The 24,819-nt window shown below is 42.1% G+C and overlaps 1 protein-coding gene across 3 annotated transcripts in view; it reads left to right on the forward strand.

Moving 5' to 3' along the window:
* The window catches only part of LOC123764515 (tRNA endonuclease ANKZF1), a 64,059-nt gene that overhangs the window by 17,324 nt on the left and 21,916 nt on the right, over window positions 1-24,819 (forward strand). For all 3 annotated transcript variants that reach the window (XM_045752426.2, XM_045752427.2, XM_045752429.2), the window contains exons 9-13: window positions 3,804-4,026; window positions 7,343-7,699; window positions 11,440-11,550; window positions 16,059-16,197; window positions 20,831-20,972. In XM_045752426.2, the coding sequence (XP_045608382.1) occupies window positions 3,804-4,026; window positions 7,343-7,699; window positions 11,440-11,550; window positions 16,059-16,197; window positions 20,831-20,972 (972 nt within the window). The remainder of the gene's footprint in view (window positions 1-3,803; window positions 4,027-7,342; window positions 7,700-11,439; window positions 11,551-16,058; window positions 16,198-20,830; window positions 20,973-24,819) is intronic.

Consider the following 24,819-nt stretch of genomic DNA (forward strand, 5'->3'; position numbering starts at 1 on the left):
AATACAGAAAAGCAGTGGTGCAAGGAATGTACCTTGAGGTACAGAGCTTTTAACTGCGCTTGAACTCTATTTTATTTGGTTGACTGTTACTCTTTGTGTTTAGTTCGACAGAAAATTGAATATCCAGCGTCTTACTTCACTTGTTATTCCCATTGACCTCATTTTGTGTGCCATCACTCCATGGTCACATTTATCGAATGCCTTCGCAAAGTCCGTGTATACCAAATCTGCATTTTGTTTTTCTTCTAATAACTGTGATTTTGTCGTAGTGGTCAAGTAGTGGTGAGAGGCACGATCTTCCCACTCTAAATCCATGTTGGCCTGGGTTGTGGAGGTCATTAGTCTCCTTGAAACTGGTGACCTGACTCCTGATCACGATCTTAAATATTTTTATTGTGTGGGTTGTTAATGCAACTGGTCTCTAATTCTTGGCCAATGCTTTGTGTCCTCCCTTGTGTAGAGGGGCTATGTCTGCTGCTTTAAGCATATCTGGTATCTCCCCCGTGTCCAAGCTCTTCCTCCACAATATACTGAGTGCCTGTGCTACTGGCACTTCATATTTCTTTATTAATATTGAATTCCATGAGTCTGGACCCGGAGCTGAGTGCATGGGCAAGTTGTCAATTTCTCTTTCAATATCTGTCACACTTGTAAATATAACTTATATAAACAAGGGTTTGGATATCACACGTAAAGAAGTTGTCTGGATCTTCCGCTTTCATGCTGTTTATTGGAGTGCTAATCATGTCCTCATACTTCTTTTTTTTTTTTAGGATTTCACTAATTTCTTTGTCGTCCTCTGTGTATGAACCTTCACTTGTACAAATAGGTCCAATACTGACAGTGGTTTTTGCTTTTGATTTGCATATGTGAAGAAACATTTTGGGTTTTTCTTTTTATCTTATATTGCTTTCTGTTCTAGTTGCATTTCTTTAATCTGATATGAAGGCTTCAGTCTCTACTTGATTTCTTCAATCTCCCTGTTCAAAGTATTCCTTCTTTGTAGGGAGAGTTGTCTACTTAAGCATTTATTTCTTTTCTTCTTTTGTAGTGTCATCTGCATTATCTTTCTACGTTGGATCTCTTTCTGGTTTTCCGCAAAGAAACATGTTTCAGAAAAACTTTGTATGCTTTATATGTTAGAAAATTTTTCTGAGAGTCAGATGAGGGCAGTATATAGAGGCAATGTCAGTATCTGACTGGAGGAGTGTACCACAGTGTTCAGTTTTTGCACCAGTGATGTTCATCATCTACATTTATGATCTATCTACCAGAGGGAATACTGTACAGAAATACAGTACAGTATTTGAATTAGATGTAAATCAAGTCTTTCTGTGGGCTACAGAAAATAAGTGTTTAACGAAGATAAGTTCCTGCTCATGCTCTACGGAAAAAATTCAAATTTAAAAATGGAAACTAAACACAAAATGCAGTCAAATCATAACATAGAACAAAAAGGCAATGTAAAGAATTTGGGTGTACTCAAGTCAGGGAGGGAGCCGGTTGGCCGAGCGGACAGCACGCTGGACTTGTGATCCTGTGGTCCCGGGTTCGATCCCGGGCGCCGGCGAGAAACAATGGGCAAAGTTTCTTTCACCCTATGCCCCTGTTACCTAGCAGTAAAATAGGTACCTGGGTGTTAGTCAGCTGTCACGGGCTGCTTCCTGGGAGTGGAGGCCTGGTTGAGGACCGGGCCGCGGGGACACTAAAATGCCCCGAAATCATCTCGAGATATCCTCAAGATGTCAGAAGACCTTACCCTTAAAAAACACAATAAAGTATACGTCACAACTGCAAGAAAAATGACAGGTTGGATAACAAGAACCTTTCACACTAGAGATGCTATACCAATGATGATACTTTTCAAGATGCTAGTGCTCTCTAGAGTGGAATACTGTTGCACAATGACAGCCCCTTTCAGAGCTGGAGAAATTGCTGACCTGGAGAGTGTGCAGAGATCCTCTAGTGCTTGAATCCACTCGGTAAAACATCTAAACTATTGGGATCCAACTAAAGAGCCTAAATCTGTATTCTCTTGAGCACAGGTGGGAGAGATACATAATAATTTACATGTGGAAAATATTAGAGGGGCTGATTCCAAACCTGCACACTGAAATAACATCACATGAGACCAGAAGGCATGGCAGGATGTGCAGAATACCCCCGTTGAAGAGCAGAGGTGCAACAGGTACAGTACTCTGAGAGAGAGCTCTATCAACATCAGAGGCCCAAGACTGTTTAATGAGCTTCCACTACACATAAGGGGTATAACTGGCTGACCCCTGTGTTCAAGAGAACTTGATAAGCACCTCCAAAGGATACCTGATGAACCAGGCTGTGACTCATACATCAGGCTGCAAGCAGCTGTGTGTAACAGCCTGGTTAACGAGTCCAGCAATGAGAAGGCCTGGTCGAAGACCGGCCCACGGGGACACTAAGCCCCAAAACTATCTCAAAGTAACCTCAAGGTTACCTGTTCATATCTTAAGAAGCTCGCCAAGAAAAAGGAAAAGGTGCAAAGGCATGCTACAAAATGGCTTTCGTAATTGAAAAACCAGAGTTACGAGGAGAGGCCAGTGGCATTAATTGTGCCAAAACTAGAAGGTAGAAGAAAAATAGGCGATATGATCACCCCTTACAAAATAGCAGGAATCGACCAAATTGACAAAGAGAAACTCTTGAAACCAGCAACTTCATGAACAAGAGGACGCCAATTCAAGTTAAGGAAACAAAGGTGCCGAAAAAATATTAGACAGTTTACACAGTGATAGACAGTTGGAACAAGTTAAGTGAGAAGGTGATAGAGGCCAAAACTGTCAATAGTTTCAAAGCATTATATGTTGATTTGTGGAACCAGTTGCTACGTGGCGTGATGGAGGTGGGGTCCCTTGATTGTTTCAGGCGTGTGTTGGACATGTATAAGAGTGGGATTTGGTGGTTATAAATAGGAGGTGCCTTGTATGGGCCAATAGGCCCTCTGCAGTTACTTTTATTCTTATGTTCTTATGATAAAGATTACTGGAAGACAGTACTCTATGATCATAGCTCTCATCCTGTAACTACACTAATTACACATGATTTGAGTTTGGTGGGCTGGGCCCTGGGCTGGAGATAGGAGGGTGGGGATGTGTTTACTTGTGAGGCCAATTACAAAATGGTGACCACCAATACAGTGACGTGTATTTTCATTTATTTATTCATGTAATTATACCACTTTATACTTCAAAAAACAGCAAAATTTGACAAGCAGGATAACTCCATCATTCATTGTAAATAATAATATGCTTTTTTTATATTATATATCCCCTAAACATTGGTTTTGTGATGATTTTTGATGGCCTGGGCACGCATGAGAACATATCTCCGACTTATAACATTGCACCTATGAAAAATCTTGATCTGCATCTAGGATCTGGCCTAGACCTGAAACTAGGACTAGCACAAATCAAATTTCAAATGTTTTACAAACAGTCTCAGAACAACTGAGACTGTTTCTTTGAGTACAGGCCATTTCCATTTTACGAACAACTTGTTCGTAAAATGAAAATGACCTGTACTCAAAACTAACTACAAATAAATACATGTAAATACCAAACAAGCGTGTCTTGATAATACTGCCAGAAGATTGTTATCATGGCAATACTTTCAGAATGGAGTTTCCAGGAGGTAACAAGATGTCATTTCAGTTATTAATTAATAGTAATCCGTGAAGGAGAAGTTGATAGCTACATGTGCAGAATTGTTATAGATTATTAGCTGCAGTGTTTACCCACATAAATCTCACAGGTTTCATCTCATTGCAGCACATTCAAGAGCTCATGGAATCCTGGAAACCACACCTCAATAAATGTGACCTGATATTCAATCATGCCAAACACCATAACAGAAATACTTTGTTTGGAGGTAAAAATCCAATCCTTGATAGCAAAGATGAACGATTAAGAAATATTCCCTTCGCTACCAAGAGGGCGACATTTTCAGAAGTCAAGCGAGTTTTTGGCCTCTTGTCTGAAATTTTAGTGCATGGTGAGTTCTCCATTTTGTACATTTTGCTAAACATTTTCTTTTTCTTTTACTAATTTAGAAATATATATATATATATATATATATAATATAGAAATAATTAATATATATATATAAATAAAAAGTTTAGTTTATAATCCAGTAATATATTGTATGTTCTTATATATTACCAAATTTGATAAATTGCTTTGTACTGCTTTTGTATACAGTACAGTACCTGGTATACTGTAAATGCCTAATTGTAATTATATAATTGAAGTTACAGGATGAAAGCTATACTTGTGGGTTTGAGTGAGCCTTCTACATAACTGTGATAAGATGTGGTCCTAAAACTAGAGATAGTTTTGAAATGTACCTCTTTCTCCTGAAGGTTGTTTCATCCCCCCTAACTTTACTGTGAAGCTCCTTGTGGCTTCCTGAGGCCATCTTGCTAAGATGGCTCCCATCAACTGTATTAGACTATATCAGTCATGGAGTTCTGTTTGGCCTATCAGGAACCGGAACCTGGTTCCCGGTCCGAGGCACAAAGAGCAGGTGACACTGCCAGCCCACCAGGAAATCATCAAGAAAATCAGTGAATCAATACACAACACTGCTGGGTTCAAAAGAACCGAAGCAACAATGTAACTGCCAAACAATGTAAACAAATGATTGAATCTTTTGAAACCAGAGCAAGCTCATTAGTACTTGCCCTTCCCCCCTTTCCAGTAGAGGAGAGTGCCAGAGCTTCATGTCTCCTGAGCCATTCAAGTCAGATCTGTCATTGATGTGAGACTTATCTGTTGGACACTTTAGAGTTTCCAGGTCAACCAGTAGATCCTTCTACTTCTCCGCTAAGTGCTGGCCATCCTTGGACGTTGTTCTTTGGGGCCATATACTTGGTATTGTTCAATATTTTAGCTAGATTCATAGGCATGTTTTCTGTTCACTTGGTGTCGTGTACTCGCCTAGTTGTCCTTGCAGAGGTTGAGCTTTTGGCCCTTTGATCCTGCCTCTCAACCGTCAACCTGGACCTGTATATGTGGACCTGGCTCATAGTATACTTAGAGCTGCATGTACTCAGGGCTACCTTCCATGTGTACTTCCTAGCACTGCCTCTGCACAGAGTTCATTTCTCTGATGTGTTCAGGAGTTCACTTTCAACCTTCGACCACCAGGGTCTGACTCCGACCACCAGGGAGTCAGCCACAAAGGGAAGCTCCTTGTGGCTTCCTGAAGGTACAATACTGATAGTGCCAAACGACTTGGTGCCATGAGTTGCAGATTTCTTTTCGGGCTATTGGGGACCATGAGTCCGACCATGAGACATCTGGTTATAAGGAAAGATCGATGCCTCAAAATCACCAAACAAACTTCGCCAACAATGTTAACAAATAATCGAAAAGTCATGAAACTAGGACTAGCACAAGCTTATTTGACCTCCCAGCAGACCAGGTCAGCTGGCTGCTCCACCCTCAGTTCTTGGTGATGGTAGCTAGTGCCCTAGCTGGCTGCTCTGTTACTCTGGCTTCAGTTTCCAATTTCAGATAAGTGGTGATTTTTGGCTTTGTGGCTTTTCCAATATGTTTATGCTGTGTGAGCTAGGAGTATAGGGTGCTTGGAGCTGCATATGCAGGTTTTCTTCCTTGTGTGCTCCTTAGCACTAACCTTGTGCTGCCAGGGTTCTCATCCCTGGAGTGTGTTTTGTTTGCTCCCTTAGAGGGCTTCCTTAGAGGGCTCCCTTAGAGGGCTCCCTTAGAGGGCTCCCTTAGAGGGCTCCCTTAGAGGGCTCCCTTAGAGGGCTCCCTTAGAGGGCTCCCTTAGAGGGCTCCCTTAGAGGACTTCCTTGCTTGTGGTGGTTCTTGCCCTGGGTAATTCCATTTGATTTTGGCCATCTTCCTTCCCTGGGGTTAGGAGCAAAGTTTGCCTGGCAGATTTCCTTGTAACTTTGGTGGTCTGTTTTGTTTTGATGACTATGTGGGTGCTTTCCCGGTGGTGGCACACATGATATAATTCACTGACAATTTTATCATGGTGCCATTGCTTTCTGCACCATTCTTTGAAGGGACCAGGTTCTTGTTCATGGTTTCTGGTAGGCTGAAATGAACTCTGCAACTAATAGCACTTAGTAGTTTGGCACTATATCAGCATTGTAGCTTGAGGGAGCCACTGGGGATCAACCAGAAATTGGAGTTTCATTACATTCAACATTGGATTTTTGTCACTCTTCTCACAGTTCGCTTGTGTATGCTGTACAGTCTATCAGATTCATCCTTCCAGAGGTTTCCTTCCTCTTGGGTTCCCTCCTTCCTTTGGTGGCTCTAGCGGATTATTTTAAGTGCCTCCTATGTGAACCGGATTTTGTCGGATAGACCCGGAGTCTTCCTGGCTAGCAGACAATAATTTTTTTTTACCTCCATTTGTGGCCCTTTTTTTTTCCATAGTTTCTGCCCTTCCCACGTGCTTGAGTGGCTTTAGTTTTCTAACAATTTGCAGGAGTTTTTGAACAGTTCCTCTTTTGAGCCTCTGAATAACTCTGTATGCTCCTGTGCTTTTCCCATGGCATAGGTTTGATACAACTTCATGCCCAGTTGCCTTTGTGGGCCTGGCTGTACTCGGCTACAGTTGTTTTTTATTTCCCTCTTGAAGCTTTTTTTGACTGGCTCCATGAGTGACATTGATTCACTTCGCTTGGTGCAGGGGCCTTGTTGCTGGCTGTGGTAGCTTCAGGGGGTTTGTCCAAGCTGTTTACACCTGGGTTCTGGGAGGTGGTTGCTACATTCTACTCTGCCCATTTTACATGTCGGCAGGCTGTGTTGGCCCAGACCTTAGTTTGGGCTTTGTCCTTGGGCCTTATGTCCACCTTCCCCTTTTCATCTCTCCTCTTTCCTGAGAAGATTGTCACACAGCCCTTGTTTTCTTCAACCCTGGAAGCCCAGTGAACACCAGTCACACAGCCCCAACTCCGGGCCAAAGCATGTTCATTCATTGAGTGGCAGAGGAGGAAGGTATTAGGCTTGGAGCTACCAAGTTTGGTAGCTCTGGAGCCATTGAGGGGACCCACCAGGTGTTTCATTGCATTCAGTTTCAGATTTTTGCTTTTGATTTTCTGGGGTGTGTTAATCTTTGATATTATATCCCTCCCTCCCCACTGAGTGGAACACATTCTGATCATGGATTTCTGGTGGTTAGCACATGTCTTGGGGTTTGGCATGTCTTTGGAGGCACAATGGTACAAGGGATTTGATCACTATGAGCTAATAAGGAACTTTCCAGAAATGGAAATTTTATTGCAATCAGTGCTTCATTTTTCTCTTTGTAACAGACTTTATTTCAACAGGGACCGAGGAAGAATTCAGAACGATGGTGAAAAACTCATTGGTTGGAGAAGTGAAGCCAAATGTGAAAAAGAAAAAAGAAACAACTGTAAAAAAAGCTGAAAAGAAGCCAAAATCTGCAAGGAACAGATCACCAAATGATTTGCCGTCTTCGCATAGTGAGAGAGAATCAGAAGGTGATGATGACATAGAACTGGTGACCAGCTTATGTACATTAAGCACCAGTGAGCTTGGAGGACGGGATTGTTCACTTAAAAGTCCTAGAAAGAAAAAGATAACTGGCAACAAAGCGGCAGAGAATAAGATAATGAATGATAAGAGCAAAAGAAGCACCACTTCCAATAAAAGAATTAATGAAGGTGTGTAGTAAGCCTTATATTGTAGAATTAGGTGGAATGACTTTTTATTAATATTAAATTGTTTTTTTTTTTTTTTTTTTTTTGAGATATATACAAGAGTTGTTACATTCTTGTACAGCCACTAGTACGCGTAGCGTTTCGGGCAAGTCCCTGGAATACGATCCCCGCCGCGAAGAATCGTTTTTTCATCCAAGTACACATTTTACTGTTGCGTTAAACAGAGGCTACAGTTAAGGAATTGCGCCCAGTAAATCCTCCCCGGCCAGGATACGAACCCATGACATAGCGCTCGCGGAACGCCAGGCGAGTGTCTTACCACTACACCACGGAGACTGTTTGTTTTTATCTCTTGCAAAGTATAAGTAAGTCTTTGGTTGTGCACTATATAATGAATAGAATCTTATTGAGGTTAGGGTTTAACTCCTAAAGTGTGGCTATGGATATGAACACATCTGCTTGTGCAATAAAAAACAAAAACTTATGGAATGATTACTTTAGATGCAAAAGAAGAGGGAAAGGGGAAATAAAGTAAATACTTACATATTTACTGGTATGGTCAGTTGGCTGGGAGATGGGCCGAGGTAGATCTGTCTGTCGGTGCTAGACGCGAGAGTTACTGACCAGTAAGTGGCAGATTACTGCAATGTTGAGCTTCAATGTTTCTATGATGGTTTCTTAACTTTTTAATTCATGTAATTTACAAAGGCATAGACTGTGCATATTACAATACTGTACAGTACAACCTCGATTCAACAAACTGTATGGGGCCAAACTCGGTTCATTGCAGTGAGGGATTTGTTGCAACCGGAGATGCCTCCGGGATGTATTTCCCACACCTTATGAGCTAATTTCACTTAGCAAAATTTTAATTTCAACTTAGTCTAATAGACAACTACTAAATTAACACTCGATTGCACTGCGCGTGCGAGACCCACACTACCCCGGGTGGGCCTCAGCGTTTCCCAGGAGCGCGCGGTAATTCTGAAAAGTGTATACTCTTTTCAACTTTGTCACCTCAATTCTCGTCCAAGGTTTTTCAATTTGGTATCATTATGTTTGCAATAGAATTCTCTATGGGTCTAAAGGCATATAAAGTCCAAAAGCCCGGCGTACCATCCACAACAAACAGAGAAAGTGAGTGCGTGTTACCCGGGAGCACGCAAGAGCAATAAAATGTGTACTGTACACTTATTTCACTTTTGTCACCTCAATTCCCGTCCTAGGGCTTCTATTTTGGTATCGGTGTTCACAATAGAATTCCCAACAAGGGTATATGCATTTAAAGTAAAAAACTGCAGCGTGCTCCACCCGCTGACAAGATGAAAGTGGCCCAGAAAGAGAGCACTGCGCCACCCCAAGGCACCTCTCATTACATTAGAGAGTACGGTAATACTGAAAAGTGTATTCTCTTTTCCACTTTGTCATCTCATTTCTTGTCCTAGGTTTTTCAATTTGATATCAATGTGTTTGCAATAGAATTCTCTAAAAGATTAAATGCATATAAAGCCCAAAAGCCCAGTGAGAAGGTAAGAGCGTATTAACCAGAACCTCGCGAGAGCAATAAAATGTGTACTCTCTCTTCACTTTGGACATCTCAATTCTCGTCCTAGGTCTTTCATTTTGTTAACATTGTGTTCGCAATAGAATTCCCTACAGGAGTATATGCAAATATATAGTACAAAAGCCAGGTGTACCACCCACAGCAAACAGAGAAAGTGATGGAGCGTAATCCCAGTGAGCGCTAATAAAATGGGTATACTGTTTTTAACTTTGTTACCTCAATTCTGGTCCTAGGTCTTTCATTTTGGTATCAATGTATTTGCAATGAAATTCCCTACAGGAGGATATGCATATAATATCCAAAACCACGGCGTGCCCCTCCCGAAACCGCTGCCAATTTGCCGCCGCTGCCGACGCAATGCTCTGTCGTTATTGGAAATGCATCTACAAAAAAACGACACAATGCTGAGTTGTTACCGAGCAAAAGTGTTAATTAACATGTCTGCAAAAAATGTAACCACATGTAGCTGATTTCTCACGTCCCCAGCTTTAAAACTCATTTTTAAAAGGTGGCAGGGCCATATTTGAGGGAATGAAAACAATGCAACTCAAAATGAAAACAAACCATAGAATTTGGTTTTGAACATTCTCAATAGCTTTCCCAAGGCTCCAACTGTTTCTTGTAATGTTGATTCCATCTACAAAACCATCAGAAATGTGATTAGAGCCATATTAAGGGAGTTACCATTCAACCCTGTTGTTTCCCACGTTGATTTCACCAAGCTAAATTTTAATTTCAATCTGTTGTATGAAGGACAACTGCTAAGAGAACTTGTCTGTAAAGAGATTTAACTACATCTAGCATATTTTTCACACCCTAGCATTGGAACCTCATTTTGAAAGGAAAAAGGACCCATATTTGTCGAAGTAAACTGGTGAATCTCAAAATTAAAATGAACCAAAGAATTTGGTTTTATTACTTAATGGCTTTCCCAAGGCCTCTTACTAGCTCTTGTAATGTTGTGCCCATCTGTGAAAATAATTAAAAATGTGACTGAAGGCATATTAATTAATTTAACACTTTTGCTCGGTAACAACTCAGCATTGCGTTGGCGGCGGCAGCGGAAAATTGTCAGCAGCTTCGGGAGGGAAGCACCATGGTTTTGGATATTATATGCTTATACCCCTGTAGGGAATTTCATTCTGAATACATTAATACCAAAATGAAAGACCTAGGATGAGAATTGAGATGTCCAAAGTGAAGAGTGTACACATTTTATTGCTCTTGCGTGGTTCTGGGTAATACGCTCTTACTTTCTCACTTTCTTGCTGGGCTTTTGGGCTTTATATGCATTTAGTCTTGTAGAGAATTCTATTGTGAACACATTGATACCAAATGAAAAATCTAGGATGAGAAAAGAGAATACACTTTTTTCAGTATTACCGTACTCTCTAATGTAATGAGAGGTGACTTGGGGTGGCGCAGTGCTCTCTTTCTGGGCCACTTTCATCTTGTTGGTGGGTGGAGTGAGCTGCAGTTTTTTACTTTATATGCATATACCCTTGTTGGGAATTCTATTGTGAACACAATGATACCAAAATGGAGGCCCTAGGACGGGAATTGAGGTGACAAAAGTGAAATGAGTGTACACATTTTATCGCTCTTGCGTGCTCCCGGGTAACACGCACTCACTTTCTCTGTTTGTTGTGGATGGTACACCGAGCTTTTGGACTTTATATGCCTTTAGACCCATAGAGAATTCTATTGCGAACACAATGATATCAAATTGAAAAACCTTGGACGAGAATTGAGGTGACACAGTTTAAAAAGAATATACACTTTTCAGAATTACCGCTCGCTCCCGTGAAACACTGAGGCCCACCCAGGGTAGTGTGGGTCTTGCGCGCACAGTGCAATGAAGTATTAAAAGTTGCCTTTTGCCCCCCGAAAAAAAAATCAAAATGCCCAACAAAAAAATTATAAAATGTCTATAAAAAATCCTAAATGCCTAGCAAACAAATCCTAAACACTTGACAAAAAATTCAAAATGCCCAAGAAAACTCATATCTTGGGAGTGTGGCATATCTTTGCACATGTTTCCAGTGGAGGGCCAGGTGACAGACAATATATTGCCCATAATGTGTTCAAAAACTATCATCCCAAATTAATCATCTTTTACTGGAGGTACCATTTGTTGTTTGTTTGCTTCAAACGTCTCATTGTCTTAACATTTTTTCAGGTTGCCATCACAAGTCTCGAGTGTGGGATGTGATCTACACTGCTTGTAAGACTGGCAGTGTGGAGCACCTTAAAACAGCACTCAAAATTCCTCCCTTAGATGAGCCTCAAGGTAATGTATGAGCTTGTTAATTAAGACCCCGTTAACCTGGACCTTTTGGTAATCCTGCCAAAATTGAATCTGGGTTTTTCTACCCAACTTCCAAATAAATCAAGCACTTGGGATGGATGGTAGAGCAATGATCTCGCTTCATGTAGGTCGTGTTCAGTCCCCGACCGTCCAAGGGGTTTGGCTCCATTTCTTTTTCCCCGTCCAATCCCAAATCCTTATCCTGATCCCTTTCAAGTGCTATCTTGAGTTATCTTGAGATGATTTCGGGAGTTAGCGTCCCCGCGGCCCGGTCCTCGACCAGGCCTCCTTTTTGTTTCACACCCCCAGGAAGCAGCCTGTAGCAGCTGTCTAACTCCCAGGTACCTATTTACTGCTAGGTAACAGGGGCATCAGGGTGAAAGAAAATTTGGCCCATTTATCTCTACCTCTACTGGGGATCGAACCCGGAACCTCAGCACTACGAATCCAAAGCGCTGTCCACTCAGCTGTCAGGCGCCCATATATATATGTATATATATATATATATATTGTGCTATATAGTCCTAATGGCTTGCTTTCCCCTGAATGTTCCTTTCCTTTCACTAAATTTTGACAGAAATCCAAGTTTCTGGGAGTTTGGCTGGGTTATTGAATGCCATTGAGAGACCTGTGCTTACCAGAAAGCCAAGGGCCTTCAACGGGTGAAGCCTTAGCAGCTGGCATTCAAAACTGACAATGCCAAGCTCATGTATAGTTATTTTAGTGTTAATAAATGATTATGAATATAAATCAAATAAATATTACCTAATACTGTATTATAACAAATAATAATTACTGTACAGTATTACTAAAAATTGCTTGTGCAGGCTGTACAGTGTATTTTTCCCTGCTAAAATAAAGAGATTCATTTCACCTATGTTTCGGTGGTGGTTAGGCTCCTGTGTTGTTGTTTCCCCTTGATAATGCTTGCCACACTGTTAGTGTTTCCCTTCACAGATTTCACTGCCTCTGTTATGTAGTAGGCAGTCACAGCCAGACAGGCAATTGGAACCAGTCACAGCCAGTAACACATCTTTATCAGATTATCCACTGCCATCAGGTCTAGCCAGCCTGCAATCTACCCTCACACCTGGGTAAAAACTTCATAGGTGGACGGTTGCTCAACATCCTCCCAGCGAGTATAAGAAATATTGCCAGAACAACCGTGGACATCTTCAAGAGAAAACTAGATAATTTTCTCCGAGGAGTGCTGGACTAATCGGGCTGTGGTGGATATGTGGGTGTGCGGGCCACTCCAAGCAACAGCCTAGTGGATCAAGCTCTTACAAATCAAGCCTGGCCTCGGGCTGGGTTTGAGGGGTAGAACAACTCCCAGAACCCTATCAAGCAGGTATTCAAGATGTTCAGAAATATGCCGCTCTTTCAGCTGTGTACGCTAATATGTCCTGGACTGATATTCGAGCATGAGAGTTTTGGAGGTTGAACAGGGTTCTTGCAACCAAGTATCTTGTTGGGCATAGCCATATCTTTTTTTCTTCGTTCTGATCCTGTGGTGCTTCTTCCTTCCTGGTAAGTCCCCATTTGTTTCTTTCTCCATGGGTAGTTAGCTTCAGGGAGCCACAATGGGCTCCCCACAGAAAACCAGTGTTGAATATAATAAAATGCCAATTTCTGGGTGAACCTCGGTGGTTCCCTGTCACCCCCCCCCCCATCCCGTCCCTCTAGGTCATTGGGGACTTGATACATTTACCATAGAACTGAGGGTGGTTTTGTCAGCTGACCACAAGTTATAATCCCCTCCCCCCAAATGGGTACTGTGGGGTAATTACCTAAGTGTGTAATGCTAGCTGCAAGGGTGCAAGCTAGCTGGTGCTAGTTTTGAGAATTTTTATCATTTCTTTACAATGTTGGGGGGAGTTCTCTTGGCAGTTCTTGAGGCTGTGGTCTGTACTAAAACCAGCAATGGTCTGTTTTGTTTCATGAACTTTTTGGGTTCTTTCCTTGGTGGTGGCATAAATAAAATAAATAAATAAATACTTCTCTTATTCCTCTGTGACAGATTCTGGCTTATGGTACGTGGCAGGCCAGTACAACACTGTGGCTGATGCACTCTAGTAGCTGGTACATTATCAGTGATTAGGTGCTTCAGAGAGCCACCAGGCCTCACTCAGAAATTAGCATTTCATTACATTCAATGCTGGTTTTAGATTAGCTCTTGCTTACTGTTTGTAGACTGGGGGCTTTATGCTCATATTTGGGTGAAGGAGTTGTGTTCTCTTGGCCTTGGTGGGAGGTTTCAAAATTTGCAGCTTTCTCTTTTCTGGCTAGGAATCAGTCAGTGGGCTTCTGGAGGGGGAGGGGGGTTACTTGGTTTGTTCAGGTGAACGTGCTTCATTTATGTTCAGTTGTGGCGGTCCATCATTATTTGCGAGCCACTTGGTTGACTTCTGGTGTTGCATTTTTGTCCTAGTGTTCTTGGCTCCTTGTTTGAAGGCTTGTTGGTCCAAGGTCATCCTCAGTGTTGTCAGATTTAGCCAACCTGTGGCCTACCTTCAGGCTCCATGATGTTTGTAACTTTGTGGCTTTGTCCTTGATCTTTCCTTATGTCTTGGGCTGATATTCAGCCTCAGGTGGTCTAGTAACCTCTGTTATTTGTACCTCTGTGAGGGGATCAGGGTTTTGTCTCTCGTCTCCAGTAAGCTGTTCTTCTCAATGGTTTAGTGGGATTTGATAGACATGGAGGTACCTTACCTTGAGGATACCTTGAGGTGCTTCCGGGGCTTAGCGTCCCCGCAGCCTGGTCGTTGACCAGGCCTCCTGGTTGCTGGACTGATCAACCAGGCAGTTGGATATAGCTGCTTGCAGCCTGACTGTACGAATCACAGCCTGGTTGATCGGGTATCCTTTGGAGGTGCTTATCCAGTTCTCTCTCTCTCGAACACTGTGAGGGGTCAGCCAGTTATGCCCCTTGTGTGTAATGGAAACGTGTTGAATAGTCTCGGGCCTCTGATGTTGATAGTTCTCTCTGAGTACCCGTTGCACCTCTGCTTTTCAACAGGGGTATTCTGCACATCCTGCCATGCTTTCTGGTCTCATGTGATGTTGTTTCTGTGTGCAGGTTTGGGACCAGCCCCTCTATTATTTTCCATGTGTGAATTATTATGTATCTCTCCCAGCTGTACTCAAGGGAATACTGTACAGATTTAGGCTCTTTAGTCTGTCCCAGTAGTTTAGATGTTTTACTGAGTGGATGCTAGCAGTAAAGGATCTCTGCACGCTTTCCAGGTCAGCAATTTCTCCAGCTTTGAAAGGGGCTGTCATTGTGCAACAGTATCCCACTCTAGAGAGCACTAGCGTTTTGAAAAGTATCATCATCGGTATAGCATCTCTAGTGTGAAATGTTCTTGTTATCCAACCTGTCATTTTTCTTGCAGTTGTGATGGCTACTTTATTGTGTTCTTTAAAGGTAAGGTCTTCAAAGTATTCAAAGGTGTCCAAAGCATATAGCAACAGGGAGCCACTTTGAGTTAACCAGAAAGAGGCATTTCATTATATATTCAAAGCTGGGTTTCTGGTGCAACCCTTAATGGCTTTCCCTTTTCCACATTATTCTCCTCTCGTTGGATTGAAGGGTTTGATTTGGGCGATTTGTGAGTGGGCTAGCTGGTTAGTACCCTGGATGACTCGGGCAGCCTGGCCTCGGGCCGGGCTTGGCGTAGAACAACTCCCAGAACCACATCAAGCAGGTAGATACCTGGTGGCAACTACTGTGTGCCTTATTATCTGTGGACACTTAATTTTTAACAAGTTCATTGTGTTATGCTTATGCATTCTAGTGGAGGTATATCTTGATTTTTGGTTGATCTCTGATCCTCAAGTTCCCTTCACTTTGTAGAGAAATGCCAGATTTTGATTATGGTTCCAGAAGGCAAGGAAGGACCTCAGAGAATAGGGCATTGCTAAGTCTGAGCTAGACCGGTACTTACCTCTGGCAACTATTGAGGGCCCCGATAGAAAAGTGTTTCATTACATTCAGCACTTGATGTTAGAGTTTGGTTCTGGTGACCAGCCAAGTTTTAGCTTGAATAGTTCACCTGATGTCAATCGACATTTACATTTTGTTCATATGTTTATTTCAAGCAGTGGTTTTGTTTTGCTTTGCCTGTACTTTTTAGCATGTTTTCCTAATTTTTTAGCTTTCTATACATATTTCTTACGCCATTCTCTCCTTGCCTCGCCGACCAAGCCAGATTCTGTTCCTGTTTCCTGATATGTGCAGGTCTAAGCTGCCTGATACAACCTAAAGGCATAGCGGTACTAGTCCTTAAGTTCTGGGGAGCTACTGAGGAGCCAATCAGAAAATATTTTTTATCATTACATTCAACACTAAGATTTCTTTGGACATATGTAAACTATATTGCCTTTTTGTGTGGACTATTTAAGGCAGCCTATGCAAGCTAGTGCAGCCAGCCATCAGATACATGCATGAATTATCTTGTTTTGTATCATAAAATATTTCCTCTTTTTAGGTGATATTCTCCCAGATGATATTATGGAATCAATTAAATGTACTGAAATTCCATCCAATCTTAGTTGTATTACATTGGGAAGAAAAGACAAGACATTGCTTCATGTGGCAGCTGAAAATGACCAAAAGGACATTGTGTGGTGAGTATTTTTTTCTTATACCAGTTCTGAAGCATCTGGCATCAGTGATCTATATGGTGGAACTCATTTTATTTTCACATGCTCATTAACATCTTAATATTAATGAATTTTGCCTTTTTATAAATTCATTAAAAGTAAGCTGCAGATAAAGAATAATATTCGGAGGTTGAAAATGGGGAACAGATACACGGAAAATGAAAAGGAAATGTGTGAAACATTAAATTCCAAAGTGTGTTTGTACGAAATGAGATCTTCAGAGAACCAGACATAATAAGAATTCCAGAGAACAACATAGAGCGTATAGAGGTGTCTAGGGATGAAGTGGAAAATATGCTAAAGGAGCTAAGTAAGAACAAAGCAGTTAGTCCAGATGGAGTTTCCCCATGGGTTCTGAGAGAATGTGCATCTGAGCTCAGCATTCCATTTCACCTGATCTTTCAGGCATCCCTGTGTACAGGAATCGTAGCAGACATGTGGTAAAAGGCTAACATAGTTCCAATCTACAAAAGTGGTAGCAGGGAAGACCCCCTCAATTATAGACCTGTATCAGTGACAAGTGTAATAGTGAAAATATTAGAAAAAATAATAAAAACTAAATGGGTAGAACACCTGGAGAGAAATGATATAATATCAGACAGACAGTATGGTTTTCAATCTGGAAGATCCTGTGTATCGAATTTACTCAGTTTCTATGATCGAGCCACAGAGATTTTTACAGGAAAGAGATGGTTGGGTTGACTGCATCTATCTGGACCTAAAAAAAAGGCTTTCAACAGAGTTCCACATAAGAGGTTGTTCTGGAAACTGGAAAATATTGGAGGGATAACAGGTAAGCTTCTTACATGGATGAAAGATTTTCTGACTGATAGAAAAATGAGGGCAGTAATCAGAGGCAATGTATCGGACTGGAGAAATGTCACAAGTGGAGTACCACAGGGTTCAGTTCTTGCACCAGTGATGTTTATTGTCTACATAAATGATCTACCAGTTGGTATACAGAATTATATGAAGTTGTTTGCTGATGATGCTAAGATAATAGGAAGGACAAGAAACTTTGATGATTGTCATGCTCTTCAAGAAGACCTGGATAAAATAAGTATATGGAGCACCACTTGGCAAATGGAATTTAATGTGAATAAATGCCATGTTATGGAATGTGGAATAGGAGAACATAGACCTCACACAACCTATAAATTATATGAGAAATCTTTAAAGATTCTGATAAAGAAAGAGATCTAGGGGTGGTTCTAGATAGAAAACTGTCATCTGAGGACCACATAAAGAACGTTGTGCGAGGAGCCTATGCCACACTTTCTAACTTCAGAATTGCTTTTAAATACATGAATGGCAAAATACTAAAGAAATTGTTCACGACTTTTGTTAGGCCAAAGCTAGAATATGCAGCTGTTGTGTGGTGCCCATATCTTAAGAAGCACATCAACAAACTGGAAATGGTGCAAAGACATGCTACTAAGAGGCTCCCAGAACTGAAGGGCAAGAGCTACGAGGAGAGGTTAGAGGCATTAAATATTCAAAAATTAGAAGACAGAAGAAAAAGAGGTGATATGATCACTACGTACAAAATAGTAACAGGAAATGATAAAATCAATGGGGAAGATTTCCTGAGACCTGGAACTTCAAGAACAAGAGGTCATAGATTTAAACTAGCTAAACACAGATGCCGAAGAAATATAAGAAAATTCACTTTCGCAAACAGAGTGGTAGACAGTTGGAACAAGTTAAGTGAGAAGGTGGTGGAGGCCAAAACCGTCAGTAGTTTCAAAACTTTATATGACAAAGAGTGTTGGGTAGACGGGACACCACGAGCGTAGCTCTCATCCTGTAACTACACTTGGGTAATTACACACATATATATATATACATAAACATACAGTATATAATGACCTTATCTGTACTCATGGCATGCACCAACTAACTGTGCAAATTGAAACTTTAATTAACACTTTGGCGTACCCCGCGCACCACCCCTCAACTGTGCGATTTGAGTCCCAGCGTTTCATGGGAGCGCGCGTTAATTCTGAAAAGTGTATACTCTCTTCAACTTTGTCACCTTAATTCTCGTCCTACGAGATTAAATTTGGTATCATTGTGTTAGCAATAGAATTCTCTACAGCACTAAATGCATATAAACTCCAAAAGCTCGGCTAATTACCCGCAGCAAACAGAAAGTGCTAACGAGTTACCCAGGAGCGTGGAAAAGCGATAAAATGTGTTCACTCTTTTCACTCTGGTCACCTCAATTTTCGTCCTAAGTCTTTCATTTTGGTATTAATGGGTTCACAATAGAATTCTCTAGAGGAATATTGGCATATAAAATAAAAAACCTGGTCACGCTCCACCCGCCGACGAGTTGAAGACGGGCCACGCGTTAACCGCGAGTGAGTGCCCAGACACCTTCCAGCTACACTCCCAATTCCTGCCCACAAATGTTTAGTATTTTAGTATATTTAGTATTATAGTTTAGTATTTTTTGTGTAGTAGTTGTACATCACATAAGCATTGTAGATAGCCATTTGCACAAAATAGGTCATTTTCTTCGGCCATTTGTGAGTTTTCCTTATGAAGTGATAATATTTGATCATTTGGTCAAAGTGATCAACACCTTTCATGTTTGTATTGTAATCACAGATTGCATTCGGCTTGTTGACAGTTACCAAACAGTCCCCCAAAAATCGGATAAAAACCTGATTTTTGGCAATTATTTTAGTGGACGACGCAGCATTGCGTCATCCCCGAGATTACCGACAGTAAACGGATGACGCAATGCTGCCCAGAATATTTGGCACACGTGGGTGGAGCAATGGTATTGGCATCTTGTGTTGGAGATTGCCTTGTGGAAATGACTGCAATATCCATGACTGTTATAGAGGAAATTGGCTCACCAGAGTAAGGGACATTCTCTGGTGTGGGAGACTGTTGTCTCATTTGTGGCGTCAGGGATGTAGAACTTCTATGACTGCTCCATAGATGGTAATATTTTGGTAACTACAGTTTGGAAGGTCGCCAGAGGACCTGATAAGTGGTTATCTTGAGGTTATCTTGAGATGATTTCGGGGCTTGGCGTCCCTGCGGCCTGGTCCTTGACCAGGCCTCCTTTTTGTTACACCTTTAGACAAGGAAGCCCCCCCCCCTCCCAGGAAGCAGCCCGCAGCAGCTGTCTAACTCCCAGGAAGCAGCCCGCAGCAGCTGTCTAACTCCCAGGTACCTATTTACTGCTAGGTAACAGGGGCATCAGGGTTGAAAGAAACATTTTGCCCATTTGTCTCCGCCTCCACCGGGGATCAAACCCGGAACCTCGTGACTACGAATCCGAAGTGCTGTCCACCCAGCTGTCGGGCGCCCTTGCCCTCGCCCAGCTGTCAGACGCCCAGGTGTGTTAAGGTGAATTAATAAAAAGGAATTCCTGAAACTGACAACCTCAAGAACAAGGTCATAAATTCAAGCTAAGGAAACAAAGGTGCCTTCAAAAATATTTGAAAGTTTTCTTTTGCAAACAGAAAACTTTTTCCGTTTGCCAATACCCTCAGTAGTTTCAAAGTGTTATATGACAAAGAGTACTGAGAAGATGGGGAGGGAGCCGGTGGCTGAGCCGACAGAACACCGGACGCGTGATCCTGTGGTCCCGGGTTTGATCCCGGGCGCCGGCGAGAAACAATGGGCAGAGTTTTTCACCCTGATGCCCCTGTTACCTAGCAGTAAATAGGTACCTGGGTGTTAGTCAGCTGTCACAGGCTGCTCCTGGGGGTGGAGGCCTGGTCAAGGACTGGGCCGCGAGGACACTAAAGCCCCGAAATCATCTCAAGATATGGGACACAGCTAGCATAGCTCTCATCCTGTAACTACACTTGGGTAATTACTTAGGTGATTACTAAAGTAATTACCTGTTTAATTCAGCTATTATTGTAATAATTTGTACATGTTATTATTGAGATAGTTTATTCTGAATTTGCCAACTGTAATGATTGTTAAAATGATTGATAAATGTTGCTTCTAAATCTAATCCTTTAATATACAGTTTATAATTACAGATACTACGTGTCATTATTATGACTCTTTCCTGGGTAAATAATTACTGTAAATCTGTGTAAGCTAACCCAACTATAAATATACAAACCTTTATGACTAAAGTATTTAATATCAATTTAAATTTCACATGTATGTATAAAAGTACACATATGGCAAAAAATAATACAGTAGTAAATGAAAGATATTTGTTAGGGTTAGGAAAATTTGAGTGACTTTTGTTTAGTATTGGTGCAGCTTAAGTGTAGCCCCTGCTTCCAGTAGTACTGTAATACTGTACTGTACTCTCATTACCAGTTAAGACCTGGGGCCAGATTCACGAAAGCACTTATGCAAGCACTTATGAACATGTACATCTTTTCTCAATCTTTGGCACCTTTGTTTCCAATTATTAAACAGTTAATGAGCTCCGAAGCACCAGGAGACTGTTTATAACAATAACAGTTGAATGGGAAGTTTTCATGCTTGTAAACTGTTCTGTAAATGTAACCAAAGCCGACAAAGATTGAGGTAAGATGTACACGTTCGTAAGTGCTTTCGTGAATCTGGCCCCTGGCAATCAGTCCACTACACGTGTGACATTTTTCAGGTGGTTGCTGGAGCATGGGTGTGACCCTAGTGTTGCAGATACAGACAAAATTGTTCCATTTGATTGTGCAAGTTACAAGGAGACTCGAAATGAATTTCGTCGTTTTATGGCCCAGTATCCTGATAAATATGATTATAAGAAGGTAACGTATATGTACTTTAATAGAATTTTTTTTTTTTACTGAGAATATCTGCCCCCCTTCCCTCAATAGCTCCACAGTGCTTACACACACAGGTAATTCCTAAGCAATTGGCAATCATACTAGGTCTTGAGATCCATATTAATCTACCAGGAGCTAGAAAAAAAAAATCTGACTCAGTACCTGGGAGCTGCCAGCTGCACCAGTAAGCATCCTCAGTCAAAAGATAAAGGTCAACTGACTCAGCTGGAAGGTACTGAAAAGGTCCAGGGATCCCCTGGATATCCCCTGCAAATCCTTTTGCAGGGGGATTTTTTTTTTTATCCTCCCTCCCTGTATGAGTAAGATTTGGGTGTGACTATCCTCTGGGTTCAGTTTCCCCATGCCTTTGTCTTTCAAAACCCTCTCTGTTTTGAGTTTATATTTTCCTCTCCTTTTTGGATGTGTTACAAGGGGCTGGCGTCTTCCTGGCTAGCAGATAATTCTTTGTTTTCACTTGGGGCTCGACACAGCTTTTGTAGTACCTACACGCTTAAGTGGCATGAGCTGTATACCGTGTTGGTGTTTCTGGGGGTGTTTTTTATGCACCCCTCAGTGACTGCCTGTTTGCTCCTCTCTCTCTTGGGATGTGAGTATGCAGTTCCCTGCCCAAATGTCTTTGCTGTGAGCGCACTTGTGGCAGATGACTTGTGCCTGTTCATATTTGAGTTCCGTCGTACGATTTCTTGGCCTCCTTGGGCGCCTTACTAACTGGCTTCAGGAGGAATTTGAGTCACTCGACACAGCCTTATGCGTGGGTTCTGGCCTCGGTTGTAGCTGCATTGTGTGTTTTGATTCAAGTTCAAGTTCTAGTACGTTTATTGAGACAATAAAATACATCTCAAAGGGATAGAGTAGCCTACGCTATTTCTACCCTTCTTTATCTACGGTTCAGCCCCTTTCACCACTGATGTGATCATTGGGTTCTGGCTCCATTGACCCTTCGCTGGCTGCTGCATTGCCGGTTTCATCTTCAGACTTTTTTGGGTTCAATTCCCTGGTGCCTTCTTTTGCCCTTGCTTGATGTCTTCACGCATTCCATGGCCCTAGGTTGGGGCTTTGTGACCAGCACTCATCAAACTGGCCTGAGTTGTTGGTCTCCTCCCTCTCATCAGGCTCACAGTATAGTGCAGTAATTTGCATTTGTGTGGCATTCAGGATACAGATTCATCCAGACTCTGTGCTATGACTACATTCAGACTGTTCTTTCATGGTTCATTGCCTCAACCGGTGGGTTTGCTTCAGTCCCTTGGGCCTTAGAGCCGAGCTCTTTGAGTAGCTCTTCTGCTGGTTTCTTGGGGTTTGGCTTTCTGCACGGTTTACGCTCAAGGAATGTCCAATGTTCTCGTGGACAGTCTGTCCCGGTTACTTCCTGTCTCCAGGAAGGCATCAGAAAGTACCTTCCAATGCAACCTCCTCTGGCTTTGTGAGATGTATGGGTGCCCAGTGGTCCACCACTGGGCACCTATCTGGTCCTATCTCAACTCCCTAGGCTTCCTCCCAGTCTGTGTGTCTGTAAGCCAGAATTTTGGTGATGACTCTGATGCTCAGCAATTTTACTGTTTGTAATGCTTCTGGGGGCATTTTCAGTGCTCTTTTTGGTAGGTTTTGTGCTGTATTCAGCTGTCATTTGGTGGGCTTTTTTTCCTCTGCTTTGTTGCCTTGGGGTGCTTGCCTTTTGGCTGGCCTGGATTGTGTGTACGTTTCCTGCCTTCCTCTGGCTCAGCTGCTGCTTCTGTCACTTCTGGGCTGAGGCCATTTACTGGCAGGTGGTTTTTCTTGTGGCTTAGTTATGGTTCCAGTTCTTCATGGTCCTGGTCTGTTGCCATGTATGGACTCTTTGATGACAGCTATTGGCTGGCAACTATGCACTGGCAACAGTGCATATTTCTTAGCATTTGCTTTGCTTTTTTCTTGTTTCTCATCATTGTGTTTTTTTATTTTTGTGGGGTCTTGTTTTTGTTCTATTGACTCTGATGGGCATATTTTTCTTCACTGTTGGCCTCCTCCTTTTCTAGCTGGAGGAGTTGTCATGTTTGTAGTCCAAGTGTTCCTGGTTTCTTGCTTCCTGAGGCATTTGTCTTAGGTTGTCTCTAGTGTCATAAAGATTAGCTAGCCTGCGGTCTACATTTAGACTCATGATCATCAGAAATTGTTTAGCTTTGTTGGCAATATTGGTTGACTTGTTGACAGTGAGGGTGCTGCCACTGGCTGAGGCAGCAGCTCCTGGTGATGGGCAGGTGAAACTAGCAGTGAAATGACCTAACTACTGGCGATCTCCTTTTCTGTGTATTTTCTTTTTGTCTCGCTCAACCTTTCTGGTGGCTATTTCCTTGCTTAGCGTGATCTTGTATCCTTGTATCCTCTGTTCTCTGTGCCTCTTTGAGGGGGCTAGATTTTGCCCTCTGGTCACTGTTAACTTTTTTATGACTTGCAAGGGCCTAGTGTGATTTGATTGGCATGGAGCTATCCAGAGAGGCTAGCAACAGGTAGCCACCGTGGACCTCACCAAAAAGACATTTCATTTCATTCAATGCTAATTTTACCACTTTCCTGTGTGGCACTTGGGCATCTGGCATAGTACTATTGATCCTTTACCCCAAGTTCTGTTAATTTGCCATCTTCTGCAGGCCAACTCTTCGCTGGGTTTTGCTACTCCTGTGTTCCCTATCAGCAAAGCTGTCCTTCTTAACTGAGCCACCATTGGGAGTAAGAACTGGGGAGCTACACTGGGGGCATCCCAGAAATTATTGATTAAATGTAGTGAAATGCCATTTTCTGGCAGGACCCTCTTGGTAGTTCCCTTTTCCACCCTTTCCACCATTTCTCTCTCTCCTTTCCTACCTTACCTTGTGGCTTTATTGTGGGGTTCTGAGGATCAATGTCCAAGCGGCCTATCTTGAGGTTATCTTGAGATGATTTCGGGGCTTTAGTGTCCCCGCGGCCCGGTCCTCGACCAGACCTCCACCCCCAGGAAGCAGCCCGTGACAGCTGACTAACACCCAGGTACCTATTTTACTGCTAGGTAACAGGGGCATAGGGTGAAAGAAACTCTGCCCATTGTTTCTTTCCGGCGCCCGGGATCGAACCCGGGACCACAGGATCACAAGTCCAGTGTGCTGTCCGCTCGGCCGACCGGCTTCCCTGCCAGGAAGCCTAGTCTCTTCCTGGTAAAAATGTTTGGAATTTAACACTGGTTCTTTGTAAGAGGGGTAGGTGGTGATGCAACCCTGTTCCCTGGGTTGATATTAATAACAGCCAGGTGCATTAGTGTCAGCATTTTTTCCTCACTCTTCATATCTTCGATTCAACCAGTAGGTTTTTTTTCTTCTGTCTAACCTTTGTGTTTTTTTTTCGTTTTGAGTTAATCTTTAATCCCTAATCTTTCCTCACGACATAGTGAAGCAGATTCTGGTCCTGGCTCCTGGTAGGTCTGCACAATTCTCAGAAACCCGGTTCAATTCTTAAGGCTTAGATATACATTGTGGTATTTAGTAAAAGGCTTACATGGTATACAGTTGATTAATACATTTTATTACATTGCACAGTAATTGATTTACAAAATCCCAATCTTGCCTCCCTGTAATATTTAGTACATTATACAACATATACTTTTATTTAAATCATTGTAGTATTTATTCATTTTCCTTATTAACCTTATCTTCCTTATTATTATTATTATAGGGTGCCAGTAGTACAGTCAGGTTCATTCCCATTTTGGCAGAAACATAATTTACTGACTGATCTCCTCACCATACTCTTGTCACATGTTAACTTGGGACCATGGAGTTCCTTGCTCCTCTTTAGTAGG

This window comes from Procambarus clarkii, chromosome 79, assembly GCF_040958095.1.
Source record: "Procambarus clarkii isolate CNS0578487 chromosome 79, FALCON_Pclarkii_2.0, whole genome shotgun sequence".
Classification (NCBI taxonomy): domain Eukaryota; kingdom Metazoa; phylum Arthropoda; class Malacostraca; order Decapoda; family Cambaridae; genus Procambarus; species Procambarus clarkii.